We start from the raw sequence: 24,516 nt of genomic DNA, 5'->3' as shown, positions 1-24,516 counted from the left end.
TGTCTCTGCAGAGATTCAACTTCTTGTTTTAAGTTCTTTATGTCAATTGTCACTTGTTCCATGTTGTTGTCTTTCAGGTGGGATAGTATTAATTCTTTTATCTCCACGACTTCTACTTCCAGAAGTGAAAAGTTGTCTTTCATTCTTGACATTGGAGATGGAATGGTAGTTGCTGAAGTCACTGTCGTCTTTAGAACTGATTTTTCAGGAGAGGGAACAATGTTCATATTCTTGTCCACTTCATCAGACAGTGCCAGCTTTTTTATTAATTCAAAATCTTCAATGAAGATCTTGAGAGCAGACTCTGATCCCTGGGCCATGACAGTGCCATTTTGATACAAGTTCAGGGTCAAAAATCTTGTTTCATCATTTTTTTCAGCATCTTCAAATGCTAAGATCTGTCTGCCTTTACAGATGCCTCTTTTCTTGGTAAAGGTGAGATGTTGACAGAAGGCAGTGTGCCATAAAGGGCTGTGTTCGGTGTAAAAGAGCAGGTTGTTCATGGTATTATGTTCTTGTAGATCCGCAAACAGTGTGTCGGGCGTCTCCTTCATCTGCTTGTGTCTGAGCATCAGCCTGGAGGTCTCAGAGCTCTTCTGAGCGTAGATGAAGGGGCGTGGCCAGGATGATGCGTTGGCCATCATTGATTTGGAATGTAAACAATCAACTGAAATAACTGCCACTGTTTTGAATTGTTTTTGTTTATCATCTCCCAGTGGAGATATACAACTGGTAAAAATGAGTAAATAAGCCAAAAATGGGGAAAATATGACTTTCACTGATTTCTTTAAAATTCCAGTTGTGTCCAAAATGTACAAGAATGTTTTTTTTGTGCTGTTCTTTCAAACAGGAATCAAGCAAAAGTCCAAAGAGAGATAAATAGCACTGTCTATTCAAAATGTTTTTACCTCTCTTATCCTCCAAGTTTTCTTATAGTGGCCGTTGTTGTTGTTGTTTTGCTTGATGTTATCCTTTTCCAACATGAGTATCCTCTTTTGCAGAGGTTATCCTGTGATCAGCTTCTCTTGAACTTTTCCTCAAATTCAGGTGTGACAGTGTAAAAAAAAAAAACTGTCCAGATTCAACAAAATCTTTGTTTAGATATTGTCTAGATGTTGAATCCTCTTCTTTCATTTACTTGTTAGCTTCTCTCTCTCTCTCTCTCTCTCTCTCTCTCTCTCTGTCTCTCTCTGTCTCTCTGTCTCTCTCTCTCTCTCTCTCTCTCTCTCTCCCTTTCACTTCCGGTGCGAGCGTGAGTGTGCAGAGCGTGTGGGTGAGAGTTCTTCGGTGAGTCTGAGTGAATCTAATTTTTTTTTCTGGTCTTTCGTTTGATTGTTGTTTTTGTGCGGTTTGGGGGGGTTGGTTGTAGTTGTTTTGGGCCGCGTGCCACCTTACCGGGAGCATGACGGCCCCACACGCACGGTGTTGTTTGGGTTCATTGACCCGGCGTCATGTTGTGAAAGTGGCGTCCGCGGTTAGTGTAGAGAAGTGCTGTCTTGCAGTGGGAGAGGTAGTTGGGGATGAAAACTAAATGTCTGCCTCCAGGATGAATAATGCCATTGTAGTATTTGGTATGGAAAACTTGTCTCTCCCATTAAAAAGATCTCTATCGGTGGTGGATCGTCTTTATTGAAGCATGTCGTTTCATTTAGGCGGTTCGTCTACATGGTAGTGAATGATGGATCTGTCTTTGCACTTTTGGGCGGATGATTATGATTACATCATTTACGTTACATCGGGAAACATGAGATGTTTTAGTTGTGGCCAAACTAATTCGTGATTGTCCCGGGAAAAATTCAACCAATGTGTCAGGTGGTGGTGACATCAGAAGCGATGTCATTAGTGCTGAAGCGGAGCCGGTTAACGAGGCACCGGGTGGGTCAGGGACAGGGTTACACGTCTCAGAGGATAGAAGTGATGTTGTTCCTGTGATCGCTGTAACTGAAGAATCTGCGCTTGAAAGTACAGTTTCTGGTGTTACATTAGTTGTGTCTAATATTCAGGCGGGGGGAGCTGTTATTGAGACGGAGAAGCATTTAAACGATGTCAAGTCAAGTCAAGTCACCTTTATTTATATAGCGCTTTAAACAAAATGCATTGCGTCAAAGCAACTGAACAACATTCATTAGGAAAACAGTGTGTCAATAATGCAAAATGATTATTGGGATGCTCTTGATGTTGAGCTGCAGCCTGCTGCTGAGAGCGTAGGTGACGCCATTCCAATGGAAACAGTGCAGGCAGATTTTAAAGTCCCGTTAAAGAGGAGGAAGCCTGGTAGAACTGGGATTGATAGACACGCGAAAAAATCTGATAAAAGTTAGTTGTATGATGACACGGAGAGTGATAGTACATCATCTGATTCAAGTGTTTGTCTTTCTCAGAGTGATTTTTCTGGTCATTATGAGGTTGATGATATTAAACTGTTTCTTAGAGCTACTAAGAATAAGAGGGGTGTGTGCATTGATGATTTTTTTCCTAACACAGAGCAGTTTGTTGAGAATACTAAGGCTTTTATGATGGAGGGATCCTTTACAAATAAAGAGGTCTACAGGTTATAAAAAATTGTGAGGTAACTTAACTCTTAACTCTGTGGACATTGTTTTTCTTTTTTTTCTTTTCATTAAGTATGTGTCACGTTAATGTTGCTACTCTGAATCTGAATGGTGCCAGAGATATGTATAAAAGAGCAGCATTATTTGAAATAATAAAAAATAATTCATCATTGATGTTATGCTGTTACAAGAGACACATACTGATGTCATTAATGCTGCTGATTGGGCAGTGGAATGGAATGGGATTGCTGTTTTAAGTCACAATACCACAATTAGTGGTGGAGTCGCTGTTCTCTTCGCTAAGGGTTTCAGCCCACACTCTTATCAGGTTGAAGAGGTTATTAAAGGTAGACTTTTAAAAGTAAGAGCCTCTTTTGAAAATGTTGTCTTTGTTTTTATTTGTGTGTATATACCAACTTCAGCTGTTGAGAGAAAGTACTTTGTATCTTCTATCTTACAAAATGTTGCTGTTGACGAGTATTTCATTTTGTGTGGTGATTTTAATTGCACAGAGTCTAATCTGGACAGAAATCATGTGGAACCTCATGTACCCTCACGTCAGCGTCTTGTTCAGTTAAAAAAAATGCATGAATTAATTGATATTTAGAGGCAGCTTAATGGAGAACAAAGGCAATACACTTGGTCTCATGTTAGTGGTAACACAATTTCTTTAGCAAGACTGGATAAGATTTATGTTTTTAAACATCATGGCAGTATTGTTTAGAGCTGTTTTATTATTCCATCGGAATCATAGTATGGTGCAGTGTGGTATCTGTTTAAATTCTATCAAGCCAAAGAGTGCCTATTGGCACTTAAATACCACTTTATTGGACGACAAGTGTTTTAGGGAAAGTTTCAAATATTTTTGGAGTATGTTTAAAACTACAAAGATTTCTTTTAGAACACTGCAGCTATGGTGGGACTGGGAAAGTCCAGATAAAGCAACTATGTCAACAATACTCTCAGAACGTCACTAGTCAAGTCAAGTCACCTTTATTTATATAGCGCTTTAAACAAAATACATTGCGTCAAAGCAACTGAACAACATTCATTTGGAAAACAGTGTGTCAATAATGCAAAATGATAGTTAAAGGCAGTTCATCATTGAATTCAGTGATGTCATCTCTGTTCAGTTAAATAGTGTCTGTGCATTTATTTGCAATCAAGTCAACGATATCGCTGTAGATGAAGTGACCCCAACTAAGCAAGCCAGAGGCGACAGCGGCAAGGAACCGAAACTCCATCGGTGACAGAATGGAGAAAAAAACCTTGGGAGAAACCAGGCTCAGTTGGGGGTCCAGTTCTCCTCTGACCAGACGAAACCAGTAGTTCAATTCCAGGCTACAGCAAAGTCAGATTGTGCAGAAGAATCATCTATTTCCTGTGGTCTTGTCCTGGTGGTCCTCTGAGACAAGGTCTTTACAGGGGATCTGTATCTGAGGCTCTAGTTGTCCTGGTCTCGGCTGTCTTTCAGGGCAGTAGAGGTCCTTTCTAGGTGCTGATCCACCATCTGGTCTGGATACGTATACTGGATACGTACGATACAGACTGGATCGGAATAAGAGAGAAACAGACAAATATTAGCGTAGATGCCCTTCTTCTAATGATGTAGCAAGTACATAGGGTGTTATGGGAAGTGTTCCCGGTTCCGGTTTACCTAATTAATGCAGCCTAAAAATCCTTTAATGGATTTGGATATTAAAAGCATATTAGTATGTTATGTGTAAGCCAGGTTAAAGAGATGGGTCTTTAATCTAGATTTAAACTGCAAGAGTGTGTCTGCCTCCCGAACAATGTTAGGTAGGTTATTCAAGAGTTTAGGCGCCATATAGGAAAAGGATCTGCCACCCGCAGTTGATTTTGATATTCTAGGTATTGTCAAATTGCCTGAGTTTTGAGAACATAGCTGACGTGGAGGATTATAATGTAAAAGGAGCTCATTCAAATACTGAGGTGCTAATCCATTCTGGGGCTTTTTAAGTAATAAGCAATATTTTAAAATCTATACGATGTTTGATAGGGAGCCAGTGCAGTGTTGACAGGACCGGGCTATTATGGTCATACTTCCTGGTTCTAGTAAGAACTCTTGCTGCTGCATTTTGGACTAGCTGTAGTTTGTTTACTAAGCGTGCAGAACAACCACCCAATAAAGCATTACAATAATCTAACCTTGAAGTCATAAATGCATGGATTAACATTTCTGCATTTGACATTGAGAGCATAGGCCGTAATTTAGATATATTTTTGAGATGGAAAAATGCAGTTTTACAAATGCCGCGAAGAAATATAGAGCTGAGTATCATCAGCATAACAGTGGAAGCTATCACCATGTTTCCTGATGATATCTCCCAAGGGTAACATATAAAGTGTGAAGAGTAGCAGCCCTAGTACTGAGCCTTGAGGTACTCCAAACTGCACTTGTGATCGATATGATACGTCTTCATTCACTGCCACGAACTGATGGCGGTCATATAAGTACGATTTAAACCATGCTAATGCACTTCCATTAATGCCAACAAAGTGTTCAAATCTATGCAAAAGAATGTTGTGGTCAATTGTGTCAAACGCAGCACTAAGATCTAATAAAACTAATAGAGAGATACACCCACGATCAGATGATAAGAGCAGATCATTTGTAACTCTAAGGAGAGCAGTCTCAGTACTATAATATGGTCTAAATCCTGACAGGAAATCCTCACATATACCATTTTTCTCTAAGAAGGAATATAATTCTGAGGATACCACCTTTTCTAGTATCTTGGACAGAAAAGGGAGATTCGAGATTGGTCTATAATTAACTAGTTCTTTGGGGTCATGTTGTGGTTTTTTGATGAGAGGCTTAATAACAGCCAGTTTGAAGGTTTTGGGGACATATCCTAATGACAATGAGGAATTGATAATAGTCAGAAGAGGATCTATGACTTCTGGAAGCACCTCTTTTAGGAGCTTAGATGGTATAGGGTCTAACATACATGTTGTTGGTTTAGATGATTTAACAAGTTTATACAATTCTTCCTCTCCTATAGTAGAGAATAAGAGGAACTGTTCCTCAGGGGATCTATAGTGCACTGTCTGATGCGATACTGTAGCTGACTGCTGAATGGTTGCAATTTTATCTCTAATAGCATCGATTTTAGAAGTAAAGTAGCTCATAAAGTCATTACTGCTGTGGTGTTGGGGAAATGTCAAAACTTGAGGCTTTATTTTTCGTTAATTTAGCCACTGTATTGAGTAAATACCTGGGGTTATGTTTGTTTTCTTCTAAAAGAGAAGAAAAGTAATCGGATCTAGCAGTTTTGAATGCTTTTCTGTAGGATAGGTTACCTTTCTGCCAAGCAATACGAAATACCTCTAGTTTTGTTTTCCTCCAGCTGCGCTCCATTTTTTCGGGCTGCTCTCTTTAGGGTGAGAGTATGCTCATTATACCATGGTGTCAAACTGTTTTCCTTAACCTTCAAGGAGCAACTGTATTTAAAAGAAAAGAGAGAGTCCATAGTTTTTGTTACTTCATCAAGTTGTTCTGAGGTTTTGGATATGCTAAGGAATTTGGATCAGGAAGATAACTTAAAAAGCAGTCTTTTGTGGTAGAAGTGATGGTTCTTCCATACTTGTAACAAGAAGTAGAATTGACAATTTTGGCTATATGAAGTTTGCACAAAACTAAATAATGATCTGAGATATCATCACTTGCCTGCATAATTTCAACACTATCAACATCAATTCCATGTGACAGTATTAAATCTAGAGTATGATTTTGACAATGAGTAGGTCCTGAAACGTGTTGTCTAAACCCAATAGAGTTCAGAATGTCTATAAATGCTGATCCCAATGCATCTTTTTCATTATCAACATGGATATTAAAATCACCAACTATTAAAACTTTATCTGCAGCCAGAACTAACTCAGATGTAAAATCACCAAACCCTTTATTAAAGTCTGTATGGTGCCCTGGTGGCCTGTATACAGTAGCCAGTACAAACATAACAGGGGATTTAGCATTAACATTTGTTTCTCTGGATAATGTTATATGAAAAGCAACATTACTTCAAACGAGTTATACTTGAAGCCTGCCCTCTGAGAAATCCTGAAAACGTTGTTATAAATTGAAGCAACACCTCCCCCTTTGCCTTTTAGACGCGGCTCATGTTTATAACAGTAATCTTGGGGGGTGGACTCATTTAAAACAATGTAATCATCAGGTTTTAGCCAGGTTTCTGTCAAACAGAGCACATCTATATTATGATCAGTGATCATATTATTTACAAAAAGTGTTTTCGTAGAAATCTATCTGATATTCAATAAGCCAAGATTTAGCATTTGTTTATCCATATTGCATCTGTTTTTTATTTGTTGAACCTCAATTAAATGGTTAATCTTAACTTGGTTTGGATGTTTTTTGTATTTTCTAGTTCGGGGAACAGACACAGTCTCTATAGTGTGATATCTAGGTGAAAGAGTCTCTATGTGCTGAGAATTAACTGACCTCTGTGACGGGAGGCAGCTAGCAGACGGTCGGTTTAGCCAGTCTGTCTGCTTCCTGACCTGGGCCCCAGTTAGTCAAGTATAAACACTAAGACTATTTGCCATATTTCTAGAGAGAAGAGTGGCGCCACCCCAGGAGGGATGAAGAACATCTCTTTTCAACAGGTCAGGTCTGCCCCAAAAGCTCGTCCAATTGTCTATGAAACCTATGTTATTCTGTGGGCACCACTTAGACATCCAGCCATTGAGTGATGACAATCTGCTATGCATCTCGTCACCACGGTAAGCAGGGAGGGGACCAGAGCATATTACAGTGTCTGACATCGTGCTTGCAAGTTCTCACACCTCTTTAGTGTTATTTTTAATGATCTCCGACTGGCGAAGTCCAACATCATTAGCGCCGGCATGAATAACAATCTAACTGTATTTACGTGTAGCATTAGCCAGCACTTTTAAATTTGCCAAGATGTCAGGTGCTCTGGCTCCCGGTAAACATTTGACGGTGGCTGGTGTCTCTACAGTATATTCACGTTCCGTACAATAGAATCACCAATAACTAGAGCACTTTCATCAGGTTTCTCAGTGGGTGCATCACTGAGTGTGGAGAACCTGTTTAATGTTTTGATCGGAACAGAAGAGCGGTGTTTTGACCCACGACTACGCTGCCTCAATGTCACCCAGTTGCCCTGCTGCAGGGGCTCTATTGCCGGAACCGAACAATGTACAGGAATCCCTGAACTAGACGCATCCAAAGCTGTATCTAGAGCCCTAACATTCTTACTGTCCTCAATTAAAGTTTGGATGCGTGTCTCTAATTCTGAAATCTTCTCTGTCAGCCTAACTATTTCCCTGCATTTATCACATGTGAATCCCTCATCTGCGACAGATATAGATAAACTGTACATGTGACAAGAGGTGCAAATAACAATAGCAGGAGAAGCCATTACTCACCGTGCTTGATGAAATATTCTTACTGCGGTTGTTTGATGAACTTGTGAAAAACTGGAGCGAGAGAGAGGAGAAAAGAAAACAGCGATAGGTTCGAATGAAAACGCTAATGACAAGCTTACGAGTGCTAACGCTTTGCAGGTGTACTGAACTCACGGATATATAATAAAAGTGAACAATCAAAGTTAATCTGATAAGATTGATCGATAATATCAGAAATATGGTGTGAATTAAGTTATATTTTATCACTTTAAAAAACAGAGAGTGATAGTAAGATAAAGATTCTAGAGAAAAAAATAAAATACTAAAAACAGCTACACGGAGCTACGATTAGCTGCAGAAGGCCAACAGGAAGTAGAGAAAACACTGTCCAACAGCGACACCCGCAGTCAGGGAGTGGAGTGAGTGAGTTACTAGAGAGGTAACCCTGAGTTTGAGCTCCTTAGAGACTGATATTTTAAAATTGCAAGAATTGGCTCACTTGCCTGAGGTGGAGTCTCTTATAAATAATAATTATAAAATAAGACAACTCCGTTATCTGACCTTTTAGGGCTTAAAACACAGGGTGCTTTGGTCAGGTCACGTTTTCTAAGCATAAATGAAATGGATGTACCATCAAGGTTTTTCTTTAGCTTGGAAAAGAAAAATGGGCAGAATAGAGTTATTCATGCCTTACGTTCTGAATCTGGAGCATTGCTGACTGACCCTAAGGATATCCGTAAGAGAGCAGCTAATTTTTATGAGTCTTTATTTAAAAATGAACTGAGTCCAGATTAAAGGTGTGACAGTGCTTTTTTTAAAATCTTCCTCAAGTGGCAGAGGAAGTCAACGGAAAGCTCTCAGGTGCTGTGACCATGGGGGAACTGGTTAAAGCCCTCCAAGGCATGGCGTTGGGAAAAGCACCAGGGATTGATGGTCTGCCTGTTGACTTTTATAAGTCCCTTTGGTCAGAGATTGGAGAGGATTTGCTAGAGGTACTGAATGAGAGTTTAGCCGGAGGGCTTCTGCCATTGAGTTGCCGCAGAGCGGTCCTGACTCTCCTACCCAAGAAGGGTGATCTGACATCCGGTCTCCCTCCTGTGCGGCGACTACAAGCTGCTCTCTAAGGTCTTAGCAAATCGATTGGCAGAGGTGATGGACCAGGTAATTCATCCTTACCAGACATACTGCGTCCCCAGGGGGTCAATTTTTTAAAATGTTTTTTCTGATTCGTGATCTTCTGGATGTCTCTAAGAGGCTAATGGTATGCTCTATTCTTTGGCCATATAGCCTTTATTACAGCAAATTAGGTTGAAACTTGAAGGTATTTCTTTGCCAACGTGTAATTGCAACTTTTCATTATCAGCGTATGCTGATGATTTAGTAGTAATTATTAGTAAGCAAAGTGATGTGCAGGTTTTATTCGAATTGCTTGGAGATTTTATTTCTGCTAATGTAAATTGGAATAAGAGTGAAGCTCTTCTGATAGGAAGCTGGGAAGGTGGAAAACCACAACTCCCTTTTGGTCCTCACAATTATATTCCTTCTTAGAGAAAAATGGTATATGTGAGGATTTCCAGTCAGGATTTAGACTGTATCATAGTACTGAGACTGCTCTTCTTAGAGTTACAAATGATCTGCTCTTATCATCTGATCGTGGGTGTATCTCTCTATTAGTTTTATTGGATCTTAGTGCTGCGTTTGACACAATTGACCACAACATTCTTTTGCATAGACTTGAATACTTTGTTGGCATCAGTGGAAGTGCATTAGCATGGTTTAAATCGTACTTATATGACCGCCATCAGTTCGTAGCAGTGAATGAAGATGTATCCTATCGATCACAAGTGCAGTATGGAGTACCTCAAGGCTCAGTACTAGGGCCGCTACTCTTCACGCTTTATATGTTACCCTTGGGAGATATCATCAAGAAACATGGTGTTAGCTTTCACTGTTATGCTGATGATACTCAGCTCTATATCTCTTCGCAGCCCGGTGAAACACACCAATTTGAAAAACTAATGGATTGCATAGTCGATATAAAAAACTGGATGACGAGTAATTTCTTACTGCTAAATTCTGAAAAATTCTGTGTTAATTATAGGACCTAAAAACTCTGCTTGTAATAACCTAGAACACTGTCTAAGACTTGATGGTTGCTCTGTCAATTCTTCGTCATCAGTTAGGAACCTAGGTGTGCTATTTGATCGCAATCTTTCCTTAGAAAGCCACGTTTCTAGCATTTGTAAAACTGCATTTTTCCATCTCAAAAATATATCTAAATTACGGCCTATGCTCTCAATGTCAAATGCAGAAATGTTAATCCATGCATTTATGACCTCAAGGTTAGATTATTTTAATGCTTTATTGGGTGGTTGTTCTGCACGCTTAGTAAACAAACTACAGCTAGTCCAAAATGCAGCAGCAAGAGTTCTTACTAGAACCAGGAAGTATGACCATATTAGCCCGGTCCTGTCAACACTGCACTGGCTCCCTATCAAGCATCGCATAGATTTTAAAATATTGCTTATTACTTATAAAGCCCTGAACGGTTTAGCACCTCAGTATTTGAATGAGCTCCTTTTACATTATAATCCTTTACGTCCGCTACGTTCTCAAAACTCAGGCAATTTGATAATACCTAGAATATCAAAATCAACTGCAGGCGGCAGATCCTTTTCCTATTTGGCGCCCAAACTCTGGAATAACCTACCTAACATTGTTCAGGAGGCAGACACACTCTTGCAGTTTAAATCTAGATTAAAGACCCATCTCTTTAACCTGACATACACATAACCAGTGTTGGGAAGGTTACTTTGGAAATGTAATAGGTTACAGATTACAAGTTACCCTATTTAAAATGTAATAGTAGTGTAACTTTTTTAATTACTTTAATAAAGTAATGTAACTAATTACTTTTGAGTACATTTTGATTACTTTTATAAATTTCTAATGAATGTTAATTTGCAACTGTAAATCATCTTCAACCATTTTACACCATGCAGGTTTAACCTTACAGTAGTGCTCAATACTGTCAGACTTTCACCATCCTTCATCACTTAAATTAAGACGATCACATTTGAACACATCCACCACACAATCAAACTTTACTTAGAGATTGATCTGAAGTTCAAAGCAGATTTAAAATCAAAATAAATAGTTTATTGATACTGTTTTTGAAACCAAATCTTTGCATAACTACAGGCATCTAACTGCATCTAACAATGGTTTGGGGAAAAATAGTTAATAAAAAAAATAAAAGCATATACATCAACTCAAATATGGTTATCTAATAAGCATGTGTCCTATTTTGTGTACTAAACTCCTGAAACATTGGTGTCTTTTTGAAACACTGCTGTCTCTTTGTATATGATATGATGATAGTTTCTCAAAATAAGTAAAAAATGCTCATGAAGTGACTATTCTAGAGATTAATTTCCATGAGGGGCGGACTGGGGGAAAAAATAGGCTGGGAAATCTCACACTCATACACCCACAACCCATTCTGAAACATGGACAACCCTATTTTTTTTTTGGACCTGACATCAAAAATATTTGAATCCTTAGGTTGGGGACATGCAACGTAATTAAGAGTTCTCTCCTGAACTGCACCTTCATTTCCATTATCCACCCATCTCTCTCATGACTTTAATACTGAAGATTTTTATTTGACTTTTACCATGTTTTGTAAGTGCAATTTTGTTTTTTTGGCAAATGAATTACCACTTGTATTTATTTTTACTACAAATTCCATAATTAAACCACGGTTAGTGCCATACCATAGGCTATATTAATTTTCCTAAGGGTTGTGTTTTTGTATCCACTAGCTCCCCCTAAACCTATGATAAAATATGATGATTTGTCTGCTAACTTACTACTGTAACATTACAAAAGATAATAATGACGTCGTTTATACAGTATTTTGAGTGATTTCGAGCAATGTGCTGCTGCTGCTTGACTAAGTAAACAAAGACAAAACTACATTAGCATATTTACAGATGAAACTGACCTGCACCTGAAACCCTGAACAGAAGAGTCGCTTCTCTGCTCCAGCTGTGCGCTACAGTTCACTCCGGTCTCTCTCTCTCGCATTGATTACTCGGAGTCTGATCCAAACCGCTCGGCGGAGGCGCGGAGAGCGCGCGAGCCCAACCATTGCCAGTCACGACTAACCGATTCATGATTTATTAGAAATTTAATTATCGAATGGCGGATTCGGAAATAATCGCTTTAGTATATTCGGCCTGCAATTATACAATAACAATATTAAAGTAGAAGGCCAAATCGTCTGCCAGGCCACCGGGAATAGTCCCGGTTCTCCCAATGTCCAGTCAGCGCCTGATTTCCACAGACACGCAGAACGTGTATGATTCATATTCAGTCTTTTTGCGGCTTAATATTCACAGACATCAGTCCATATCGGGCTTTGATTCAAGTGTACTGACCTACTTTTGATTTATTCGTCCAAAATGTGGCATATTGCGTCATTATAGGCTGAATTCCATTTTTATGACTGGATTCTACGAATGTGTTTTCCGCGTCTCGGAGATTATGGGCCATATGTCTTAGTGCAATTTGGGAAAGAAATAAGCTGTATGTGGATGTGTGTAAATATTCAAATGTAATCCTCTTTGTAATCGTTACAATTTTCATAAGTAACTGTAATTTAATTACTCATTTTTTCTTAGTAACTGTAACTGATTACTGTTACATTTATTTTGTAATTAAATTACGTAACGCCGTTACATGTAACTAGTTACTCCCCAACACTGCACATAACATACTAATATGCTTTTAATATCCAAATCCGTTAAAGGATTTTTAGGCTGCATTAATTAGGTAAACCGGAACCGGAAACACTTCCCATAACAACCTATGTACTTGCTACATCATTAGAAGAATGGCATCTACGCTAATATTTGTCTGTTTCTCTCTTGTTCCGAGGTCACCGTGGCCACCAGATCCAGTCTGTATCCAGATCAGAGGGTCACTGCAGTCACCCGGATCCAGTACGTATCCAGACCAGATGGTGGATCAGCACCTAGAAAGGACCTCTACATCCCTGAAAGACAGCGGAGACCAGGACAACTAGAGCCCCAGATACAGATCCCCTGTAAAGACCTTGTCTCAGAGGAGCACCAGGACAAGACCACAGGAAACAGATGATTCTTCTGCACAATCTGACTTTGCTGCAGCCTGGAATTGAACTACTGGTTTCGTCTGGTCAGAGGAGAACTGGCCCCCCAACTGAGCCTGGTTTCTCCCAAAGTTTTTTTCTCCATTCTGTCACCGATGGAGTTTCGGTTCCTTGCCGCTGTCGCCTCTGGCTTGCTTAGTTGGGGACACTTCATCTACAGCGATATCGTTGACTTGATTGCAAATAAATGCACAGACACTATTTAACTGAACAGAGATGACATAACTGAATCCAATGATGAACTGCCTTTAACTATCATTTTTGCATTATTGACACTGTTTTCCTAATGAATGTTGTTCAGTTGCTTTGACGCAATGTATTTTGTTTAAAGCGCTATATAAATAAAGGTGACATTGACATTGTCAGTGCCGGTGTTGCGATCCTTCTCAGCCTGAATATAAAGGGTTACCTGTAAGTGTTGTTGAATTAGTCCCGGGTCGAATGTTGCGGGTTGATGTTACTATTCACGGCTCTAACTTTTCACTTTTTAATATTTATGCTCCCAATAACGGTTCGGAACAAATTAATTTTTTCATAAAACTTATAGTTGCTCTTAGTGACGTTACTCAAGATAAGATGATTGTTTTGGCTGGGGATTTTAATTGTACCACAGATCACACATTAGATACGGACCGTGAGGAGCCCCACCGTCAGTCTGCAGATGTACTTAAAAATTTGATAAATTATCATCACCTTGTGGATACTTGGAGAGAAACTTTCCCCCAAACTTAACAGTATACTTGGGTTAAAGTTCATTCTAATAGGATATCTGGAGCCAGGCTTGATAGAATTTATGTGCAGAAAAATGGCAGAGCTAAATTTTTTAATGGTTGTATTTCTCCTGCTCCCTTATCTGATCACTTTTATATGTCTGTTGAGGTTGCCACTGCACAGAGCACTACTTAGCACTTTATTTGGAAATTTAGTTGCAAACTTTTACAAGATCACAATTTTGTGCACCCTTTTACACTTTTTTTGGGAGAGTTGGAGAGAGAGAAAATTGCAGTATAAGTCTTTAAGTCAGTGGTGGGACATTGGCAAGGTGCAAGTTAAACTTTTTTGTCAGAATTATACTGCCTTCAATAAAAGCATTCTGGGGAGTAAGATGAGACAGTTTGAACATGACTTTCTTCAAACTGATGCTGAGGAGGATCGTGCTGATGCCGCTGAAATGTTGGAACGGAACAAGTTTCTTTTAAGGAATCTTCTAGAAGAAAGGGCCCAAGAGGCCCAAGTTTCTATCTTTTAACAACATGGATGCTCCAACATCTTTATTTTTTAATCTGGAGAAGAAGATTGGAAATAGGAAGAATTTGTGTCATTTGAAACTGCCAGATGGGAGAGAAGTGACTGATGATTGTGGAATTATTTTTATGAAGTTTTAGGAATTATATTTTTATTTTTATCTTTTTCTCTTTCTCTTATTTTGACTCTTTACTTCAGGACTTACCTCGTCTTGCAGATGAGGAGAAACATATGCTTGATCAACCACTGACCTTTGATGAATTTACTGTAGCTGTTAATGAACTTTCTCCAGGCAAAGCTCCGGGACTAGATGGGCTAAGTGCAGAATTCTACAAGCAGTTTTGGCCAGTCATTGGAAAAGTTTTGTTTTTGGTCTTCTTGGAATGTTTGGAAAAGGGAACACTTCCGTTGAGCCTTTTCCTAGGGCTATGATAACCTTATTACCCAAGAAGGGTGACCTTGGAGACAAAAAACTGGCGTCCTGTGTCTTTACTCGGTGTTGACTATAAGATACTTTCTAAAGTTTTAACTAATAGAATTAAATGTTGTATAGCTTCAGTCATCCATGCAGATCAATCCTACTGTGTTCCTGGTTGGTCGATTTTTAATAATCTTTTTTTGATTCGAGATTTGATTTCTTATGCCAAAGTGCATAAAGTTGATTTCTCTGGATAAGGAAAAAGCCTTTGACCGGGTTGATCATGGTTTCCTTTTTAAGTGTTTTGAAGCTTTTGGTTTTGGTTGATCCTTTATTTCTTATGTAAAGTTGTTGTACACTGATGTGTACAGCATGCTGAAAATAAATGGAACACTTACAAGGCCTTTTGTAGCTGGCAGAGGCATAAGGCAAGGTTGTGGCCTTTCAGGTATTTTATATGCCATAGTTATTGAACCACAGCTGGTACATTTGAGAGACGACAGCTAAGTGGGATTTCAACAACTTGCCCTGTATCTAGTGGGGTGGTAACAGTCAGACTCAGTGTTTATGCTGATGATGTCACAGTGGTGATAAGGTCAGATGAAGATTCTAAAGAATTTAATATCATCCCTTGAGGTTTATTAGAAGGCTTCTTCCTCTAGAATAAACTGGCTGAGTGCAACTTTTTTGATGGGTAATTGGGAGGATGGAGGCCCTCCAAAACTTCCCCAGTACTGCTCTTGGAACTTTGAGGGGTTTAAAATGTTGGGATTGTTTCTGGGGGTGGATCATTACATGTTGAAAAATTGGGAAGGTCTATTTGATAAAGTTTCAGGTCGTTTACAGAGGTGGAGGTGGATTCTTCCAAAGCTGTCATACAGAGGAAGAGTGCTTGTAATTAATAACTTAGCTGCATCTATGTTATGGCACCGTTTTAATGTACTTGATCCACCAAACGATTTATTGCAGCAGTTACAAAAAGTTTTTATTGATTTTTTCTGGGATGGTTATCATTGGCTCCCTTCTGCAATACTTTATTTTCCAGTTAAAGAAGGAGGTCAAGGACTAATTGACCTCAAAGCTATAGTTAAATCAATGATATTAAAAGTCAGCTTGGGTTTAGATCAGTAAGGATAGTGGAGCATTTTTTTGATGAGATAAAGGTTGCATTCCCCTCACAGTTGCTCCAGTTGGTTGATTGTTTTCTGTCTGGTGGACCTATACAATGTTCTTTTCCTAAATTATTGGTGTCTCCTTGATTTTGTATTGAAGACGATCAAGAAGGGAAGATTCTGATATTTAAAGGGTTAAAGGAGCTTAATTTTGAGACTTTGGGAAAAAAAGAGTGTTATCAGATATGCATAAAGTCAGATTTTTATAATGATATTAAGCACAGGTGTGATACAAAATGGAGAGTATATCTTGAGATTCCTGATAATGTTGCTCCTTCTTGGAGGCTCTTATACAAGAGTCCCCTTTCAAAACGTTCTGGAGACTTACAGTGGTTTGCATTGTGTGCTGGCCACAAATAAGTTTGTTTCTAAGTTTAATGTGACTGTTTCACCTCTTTGTATGTTCTGCTCTGCATCAGAAACCGTTTTCCATGTTTTTACTTAATGTTCTAGATTAATACCACTGTTTGCTTTATTGGGAAGAGTTCTTGGAAATTTGGGGTTTCTCTTTAATAAGGTATTTTTTACTTATGGATGTAAGTATTCTAAAGAACACAGGGTGAAGTGTACCTGTGTAAGTCAAAGTCTCTCTCTGTCTCTCTCTCTCTCTGTCTGTCTCTCTCTCTCTCTCTCTCTCTGTCACTCTCTCTCTCTCTCTCTCTCTCTCTCTCTCTCTGCCGTTAGAAGCAGAGCGCGCAAACTCAGAGTTAATGCATGTGCACGCACGGTAATAAGTCAAGTCAAGTCTGCTTTATTGTCAATTCTTCCACATGTACAGTACATACATACAGAGAATCGAAATTGCGTTACTCTCAGACCCCCTGGTGCACACAGATAACATTAACATTAAAGCCTAAAAATCTAGATCAAATATACAACTATACAATAAGGGAATGTAAAAAAAAAACATATAATAAAATTAAAAATAAAGTTAAATAATGCTTGCAGACTTGACACACAAATATTTATTATATTTCAAATCAGCAACAAAATCTGAGGAGATGTTTTCTATGATACTCAAATTGCTTAAAAAGATAGCATGCATGTGCAGTCTTGAGCACGTGTCATGTTTCTATGGCAACCAGTGAGGGACAAACAGCGCTTTACATTGTCTCCCATTTTTATAATAATATAAATGAACTGTTTAATCTTAAAGTTTTATTGGTCAGATTCAGACTCGACGCAGAGCAGAGAGCACAGAGATGATAGCAAATAAATAACGTCAAGTCAAGTCACCTTTATTTATATAGCGCTTTAAACAAAATACATTGCGTCAAAGCAACTGAACAACATTCATTAGGAAAACAGTGTAACAATAATGCAAAATGATAGTTAAAGGCAGTTCATCATTGAATTCAGTGATGTCATCTCTGTTCAGTTTAAAGAGTGTGCATTTATCTACAATCAAGTCAACGATATCGCTGTAGATGAAGTGTCCCCAACTAAGCAAGCCAGAGGTGACAGCAGCAAGGAACCGAAACTCCATCGGTGACAGAATGGAGAAAAAAACCTTGGGAGAAACCAGGCTCAGTTGGGGGGCCAGTTCTCCTCTGACCAGACGAAACCAGTAGTTCAATTCCAGGCTGCAGCAAAGTCAGATTGTGCAGAAGAATCATCTGTTTCCTGTGGTCTTGTCCTGGTGCTCCTCTGAGACAAGGTCTTTACAGGGGATCTGTATCTGGGGCTCTAGTTGTCCTGGTCTCCGCTGTCTTTCAGGACTGTAGAGGTCCTTTCTAGGTGCTGATCCACCATCTGGTCTGGATATGTAATTTCTGCCCTGCATAGCCCGTACATGTCAAATGCTTTTTACAGAGTGTTTCCCAAACTAAAACACTGCAGGGTTCAAACAGATGATAGAAATGAATGAACATAGCCTACCTATGCTCTGAGACTTTCACTGTTATTACAACTCATTCGCGCCCGCACTTCAAAACATCCAACACGTTTCAAATCGCGAACTTAATTGCAATTCGAAAATCACACTTAGAATATTACAGTTTGTATTTAATGTTGGTAGGCTATATTGTGCAGCCCTAGTCTGATCATTGAAACGCAAATTTAGCTGCAGCCAAGGGACCATTCTGCCACCCCCAAGGGCACGACCCACAGTTTGATAACCCCTGACCTACACCACAGAGGAGGCCAAATGTCACTGCAGTTCCAGCCCTGTATAAAACCACAAGCACACTGTAACAAACAAGAAGAGGACAGCAATACTGCACAGATGACAAAAGTAAAATAAACAAAATAACACAAACAATGTTTCATACAATCCATGGAACTAGCAGAAATGCATCTAATGCTTCTTAAACATGGCAAGTGCTCGCTCGAGGACAAATACACATGAGTTTTTGGACTTGGCATACCACTTTGGAAAAGGTGGAGGAAGAGCCCACTGTGACCAAGGTTTCTCTTCTTTGGGGGGACCTATGCTGTTCAAGCTTGGGTCTCCGAAGCCAAAACCGGCCTGCATTTTCTCTTCCCATGCCCTTCCAGTAATGGCCATGTTCCTCCCGAGGCGGTGGCCCCCATTCCATTCCCCATTCTAGAGCACGCTCAAGTCCCAGAGTTCAGTCCTGTGTTGGTGCCAGCCCCTGAGCTCTTTGCTTGCCCTGTCCCAACCACAGAGGCCACCCTTGAGCTCCTTGCCTGTCCTGTCATGGCCATGGAGGTCGTCCCTGAACTCTCTGCCTGTCCTGCTACAGCCACAGGGGCTGTTTCTAAACTTTCTGTGCTGTCTGATCCAGTTCTTTCTGATCAACTGGTGGACCTGCACCTAGGAACAACCACGACACAGGCCTTCATGGTCAACAAAGATTTCAACGAGTCCTCAAGAGCCCTCAAGGTTTCAATTTCTGTTACCTGATGGAGTTCGGAGTGGAGTCTTTTATTGTTGGGATCTATGTAATTTGTGAATTGACGGACACTTGACAGACTGATGGATGTGAACAAAACCTGAACTTAATTATGCTGGATGACTGTAGAGCTGTAGAGTTGAATCACACTAATGAGATCCACTGAATCAGTAGCTAAAAAATGACATTGCTTTTTGTAGAACTGTCTATAACTGAACTGAACTCTTTCAGATTGATGGACTTCACAATGTTATTGATCTGAACTGAATGCAACACTGGCTTGTTTAATTGGTATAACTGATTCTGTTGTCTCGTGTTCATCTCTGTCAATCTACTTTGACACAGTCTTTATTGTATAAAGCTTTATAGAAATAAAGGTGGCTTGACTGTATGATGCATTCAGCTATATGGTAAAGGAAAACAGACAATCATTTTGTGATATTTTAATTAATATAAAATAAGCTGTGACATTTAATTGGTGATGCACATTACATTATGCAAGAATTAACATAAACTCTGAATTAATATTGAATGTATGTACATGATATAATTCTGTTACATCTAGGCATACCCATAGCATATTACCTTAAATTCATTTTCAAATAAATTTTTACATGTGTTTGACATTAAAGTGTTTGGTCTCTTTTTTTTTATCCACCTGCACATCAGCGTTTGGAGTAGACCACATCTATATGAAGAAATACAAAATATCAACTAGATATAAGATATTTATGAGACAGACATGCTCATCACACAGACATTAGCTGCACACTAACCTCTGTGGTAATCCAGATGCACATTTTCATAGATGGGATACAAGAGGTTTTCCTGTTCACTGCGCAGTTTTCTCGCACGGAGCACGTCTCGCACGCACTGATAGAGGTATGAGTACTGGCACTGGTGCAACACACATGACAAATAAATTTGATTTTGTGTGTGTGCATTCTCTCGGTTTTTTTTAAGCAGTGGTGTGTTTTACAGATGAGTGCTCACCTCCGTCTGCACCATGTGTGTGCGATGAAGCCTCAGATCAAACACAACACTGTAGATGTCCACCGTGTCTCTAGTGTCCAGCTGCTGAAGGACCCTGTCAAGAGCGATAAAGGTTCCTGTGCGCCCCACTCCAGCACTGTCAGAGATAAAATAGTGCACAGAGATAAACACTCCTCCTTCAGAGGAAGATCTATGTACTAGATTTGCTAAAATTGCTTTGCAGCAAGTGTACCAAATCTCAAGCAGAATGTTCCACTTTGCTTACTTTGAGTTATTTTTGTCAATTACTCTTAGAAAGACAGAAATTTTGCAAGCATTTGGAGAGACATTTCCTTTTGGGACAGTGCCTAAGTTGGGTTGGACTTCAGTCTTGGAGGGATTCACAGACAACACAAGAATATGATCAAAGTGATCTTGTAATAATGACTGGTCTGTCCACCTGCAGTGCACTACAGTGGCTCCAGAGAAGAGCGTCCGGTTGATGTAGTCTCTCACAGTCCGCACGAACTGAATGAGTGACTGCGTGATCTCTGGAACTCCGTGATCCGGCCACACAGTGTAATGAAACTGACGTACGACTCGGGAATAGCTCAGCTGTTCCTCCTGTACAGACATACCACACAGCTCATAAGTGTATTCCTATCAGAATTCACCGGTGAGGAACAGAGACATTATACCCACATTACAGATCTTGAATTCTCGGATTGTCCACTCGGGAAGCACAGACTCGGACTGCATCTGAACGACCAGATCCCCATAATACAGCGGCTCCTGATCAAATGGCCAGTAATGGTCACACTTTACCTGAATAAGAGTGTCAAATTCACTGAGTTGATGCCAAAAGAGCCTCATGACCAGAAGAATCATGTGTGATCATATGCACATACCCTTCCTTTTTCAACACACTGTGTCACCATAACTATGTTGTACACATTCTGCTCCCAGACCATCTTCCAGAAATCATCTTTAGTGCCAGGTAAAGCACCCTGAGTCGCTATATACTCCCGTCTGAAGTTATTACCCTAGAAAAGAAACCATGTGATATGTTTAGTTAAGTGACACTTGTTAGCCTTAGGAAAGAAACAAGTACTCACAGTATATTTTTTACCACTACTGCTCAGATATTTTACGTTCAGTACCATTAAAAATTTTTACACTATATTTGTTGCTATTTATACTGATTAAAAGATCTGTATCTAACACTATTTACCACATTTTTGATGAAATCATATGCCAAATGCTATTAACTGAAATATGTACTACTTAAATACACAACCATGCCTGGCAAACTATAGCCTCACAAAATGCATGCATATTATATTTATTTATTGGTCTGTAATTCAACATCGAATTTTATTATTAATGTATTTCCATGGCCAAAGATCTTACAGGAATATAGCTGGCATTAATATAATCTGAACAGGAGTCATCATCAACATAGGACAGCTTCACCCGTGTAGAATCATCTGTTCAAGGAACATGTAAAAAAAAATGTAGAAAAATTTTATTACAATAATATTACAAATTTGAACAAAGACTAGACTAGTATGACTAGACATACAAGGCAGTATATTGTTGTAGCGATTTTTGCCCCTGTTTTCAGGCAATAACGCCGCATCTTGAGGTTGGTTGCGACCAACATCCTTTAGGTCCTGAAAGTAGGACAAAGAATTAATGTGTTCATTCTGAAACATTTCAAATATCATATTATGGAATATGAAGGATACTGTATTTTACCTCGTATTCCTCAGAAAGGAGGTAGTTGGAGTCTGCTCGAAGTTTAGCTAAATGTGACTCAAAATGTGTGATGCTGATGGGACTGTAGTTGGAAAAGACAACACTATCTTACAATAGATAACAGAAAGAAATCAAGTTCATTCAAAGAACACAGTATACTGAAAAAAAAAAAAAAATATCCTGCTCTGGGATGTATTACAGCACCTTGAGACGCGACGGTTCCTAAAAAGGGGAGAAAATAACATTGTAATAAGAATTTATGCTACTGTTTAACTGCCATTATAGCCTAATGCTGATATAAATGCAGTCACTCTTACCCTCTAACAATGACGTGACTTCCCGAAAGTTGTCTTTCTCTTCTCAAACTCATTCTGACCACAGGCTCTTGTGCACTCCTGGAAAAGACAAAGACCTGCCATCACTAACTGCTTGAGACTTGTCATCCTCAGTAGCTAATTAGATATTGCTATGTTCCTCAGTTAACAAATCACTCTGGGTCACTCTGCTGACCCACGACTGCACACCATCACACAACTCCAACCTCTTTATTAAGTTTGTGGATGACACGACTCTGGTGGGTCTCATTAGCAGCAGAGATGAGACAAACTACAGGAGTGCAGTGCCATCAATCTCTCTCTGAACATGGAGAAGATGAAGGAGATTGTTGTTGACTTTAGCAGAGCACACACTCAGCACGTTCCTCTGACCATCAGTGGTGCGACTGTGGAGAGAGTAATATGTAATATGCTCTGGTCCCCTCCCTGCTTACCGTGGTGACGAGATGCATAGCAGATTGTCATCACTCAATGGCTGGATGTCTAAGTGGTGCCCACAGAATAACATAGGTTTCATAGACAATTGGACGAGCTTTTGGGGCAGACCTGACCTGTTGAAAAGAGATGGTCTTCATCCCTCCTGGGGTGGCGCCACTCTTCTCTCTAGAAATATGGCAAATAGTCTTAGTGTTTATACTTGACTAACTGGGGCCCAGGTCAGGAAGCAGACAGACTGGCTAAACCGACCGTCTGCTAGCTGCCTCCCGTCACAGAGGTCAGTTAATTCTCAGCACATAGAGACTCTTTCACCTAGATATCACACTATAGAGACTGTGTCTGTTCCCCAAACTAGAAAAAACAAAAAATGTCCAAACCAAGTTAAGATTAACAATTTAATTGAGGTTCAACAAACAAAAAACAGATGCAATATGGATAAACAAATGATTAAGCTTGGCTTATTGAATATCAGATCCCTTTCTACAAAAACACTTTTTGTAAATAATATGATCACTGATCCTAATCTAGATGTGCTCTGTTTGACAGAAACCTGGCTAAAACCTGATGATTACATTATTTTAAACGAGTCCACCCCCCAAGATTACTGTTATAAACATGAGCCACGTCTAAAAGGCAAAGGGGGAGGTGTTGCTTCAATTTAAAACAATGTTTTCAGGATTTCACAGAGGGTAGGCTACAAGTATAACTCGTTTGAAGTAATGGTGCTTCATATAACATTATCCAGAGAAACAAATGTTAATGATAAATCCCCTGTGATGTTTGTACTGGCTACTGTATACAGGCCACCAGGGCACCATACTTTATTAAAGAGTTTGGTGATTTTACATCCGAGTTAGTTCTGGCTGCAGATAAAGTTTTAATAGTTGGAGATTTTAATATCCATGTTGATAATGAATAAGATGCATTGGGATCAGCATTTATAGACATTCTGAACTCTATTTGGGTTAGACAACATGTCCCAGGACCTACTCATTGTCGAAATAATACTCTAGAGTTAATACTGTCACATGGAATTGATGTTGATAGTGTTGAAATTATGCAGCCAAGTGATGATATCTCAGATCATTATTTAGTTTTGTGCAAACTTCATATAGCCAAAATTGTAAATTCTACTTTTTGTTACAAGTATGGAAGAACCATCACTTCTAACACAAAAGACTGCTTTTTAAGTTATCTTCCTGATGTATCCAAATTCCTTAGCATATCCAAAACCTCAGAACAACTTGATGATGTAACAGAAACTATGGACTCGGGAAAGTAACCTATCCTACAGAAAAGCATTAAAAACTGCTTGATCCAATTACTTTTCTTCTCTTTTAGGAGAACACAAACATAACCCCAGGTATTTATTCAATACAGTGGCTAAATTAACGAAAAATAAAGCCTCAACAAGTGTTGACATTTACCAACATCACAGCAGTAATGACTTTATGAACTACTTTACTTCTAAAATCGATACTATTAGAGATAAAATTGTAACAATTCAGCCATCAGCTACAGTATCACATCAGACAGTGCACTATAGACCCCCTGAGGAATAGTTCCACTCATTCTCTACTATAGGAGAGGAAGAATTGTATAAACTTGTTAAATCATCTAAACCAACAACATGTATGTTAGACCCTATACCATCTAAGCTCCTAAAAGAGGTGCTTCCAGAAGTCATAGATCCTCTTCTGACTATTATTAATTCCTCATTGTCGTTAGGATATGTCCCCAAAACCTTCAAACTGGCTGTTATTAAGCCTCTCATCAAAAAACCACAACTTGACCCCAAAGAACTAGTTAATTATAGACCAATCTCGAATCTCCCTTTTCTGTCCAAGATACTAGAAAAGGTGGTATCCTCACAATTATATTCCTTCTTAGAGAATAATTGTATATGTGAGGGTTTCCAGTCAGGATTTAGACCGTATCATAGTACTGAGACTGCTTTCCTTAGAGTTACAAATGACCTGCTCTTATCATCTGATCGTGATTGTATCTGCCTATTAGTTCTATTGGATCTTAGTGCTGCGTTTGACACCTTTGACCACAACATTCTTTTGCATAGACTTGAACACTTTGTTGGCATTAATGGAAGTGCATTAGCATGGTTTAAATCGTACTTATATGACGGCCATCAGTTCGTAGCAGTGAATGAA

General features: G+C 39.2%; 1 protein-coding gene across 1 annotated transcript in view; it reads right to left on the bottom strand.

Moving 5' to 3' along the window:
- Positions 1-19,279: 19,279 nt before the first annotated feature.
- The window catches only part of LOC132124767 (receptor-type tyrosine-protein phosphatase beta-like), a 51,742-nt gene continuing 46,505 nt past the window's right edge, over positions 19,280-24,516 (bottom strand). The window contains exons 22-32 of the mRNA XM_059535919.1: positions 21,896-21,973; positions 21,783-21,800; positions 21,579-21,660; positions 21,403-21,493; positions 21,231-21,307; positions 20,729-20,863; positions 20,523-20,645; positions 20,281-20,444; positions 19,842-19,977; positions 19,625-19,745; positions 19,280-19,536 (exon numbers count right to left, since the gene is read on the bottom strand). Coding sequence (XP_059391902.1) covers positions 19,514-19,536; positions 19,625-19,745; positions 19,842-19,977; positions 20,281-20,444; positions 20,523-20,645; positions 20,729-20,863; positions 21,231-21,307; positions 21,403-21,493; positions 21,579-21,660; positions 21,783-21,800; positions 21,896-21,973 — 1,048 coding nt within the window. The 3' untranslated portion in view covers positions 19,280-19,513. The remainder of the gene's footprint in view (positions 19,537-19,624; positions 19,746-19,841; positions 19,978-20,280; positions 20,445-20,522; positions 20,646-20,728; positions 20,864-21,230; positions 21,308-21,402; positions 21,494-21,578; positions 21,661-21,782; positions 21,801-21,895; positions 21,974-24,516) is intronic.

Source organism: Carassius carassius, chromosome 43 (genome assembly GCF_963082965.1).
Source record: "Carassius carassius chromosome 43, fCarCar2.1, whole genome shotgun sequence".
Classification (NCBI taxonomy): Eukaryota; Metazoa; Chordata; class Actinopteri; order Cypriniformes; family Cyprinidae; genus Carassius; species Carassius carassius.
Note: the sequence above shows the minus strand (reverse complement) of the source record. Positions and strands in the feature narration are given on the sequence as shown.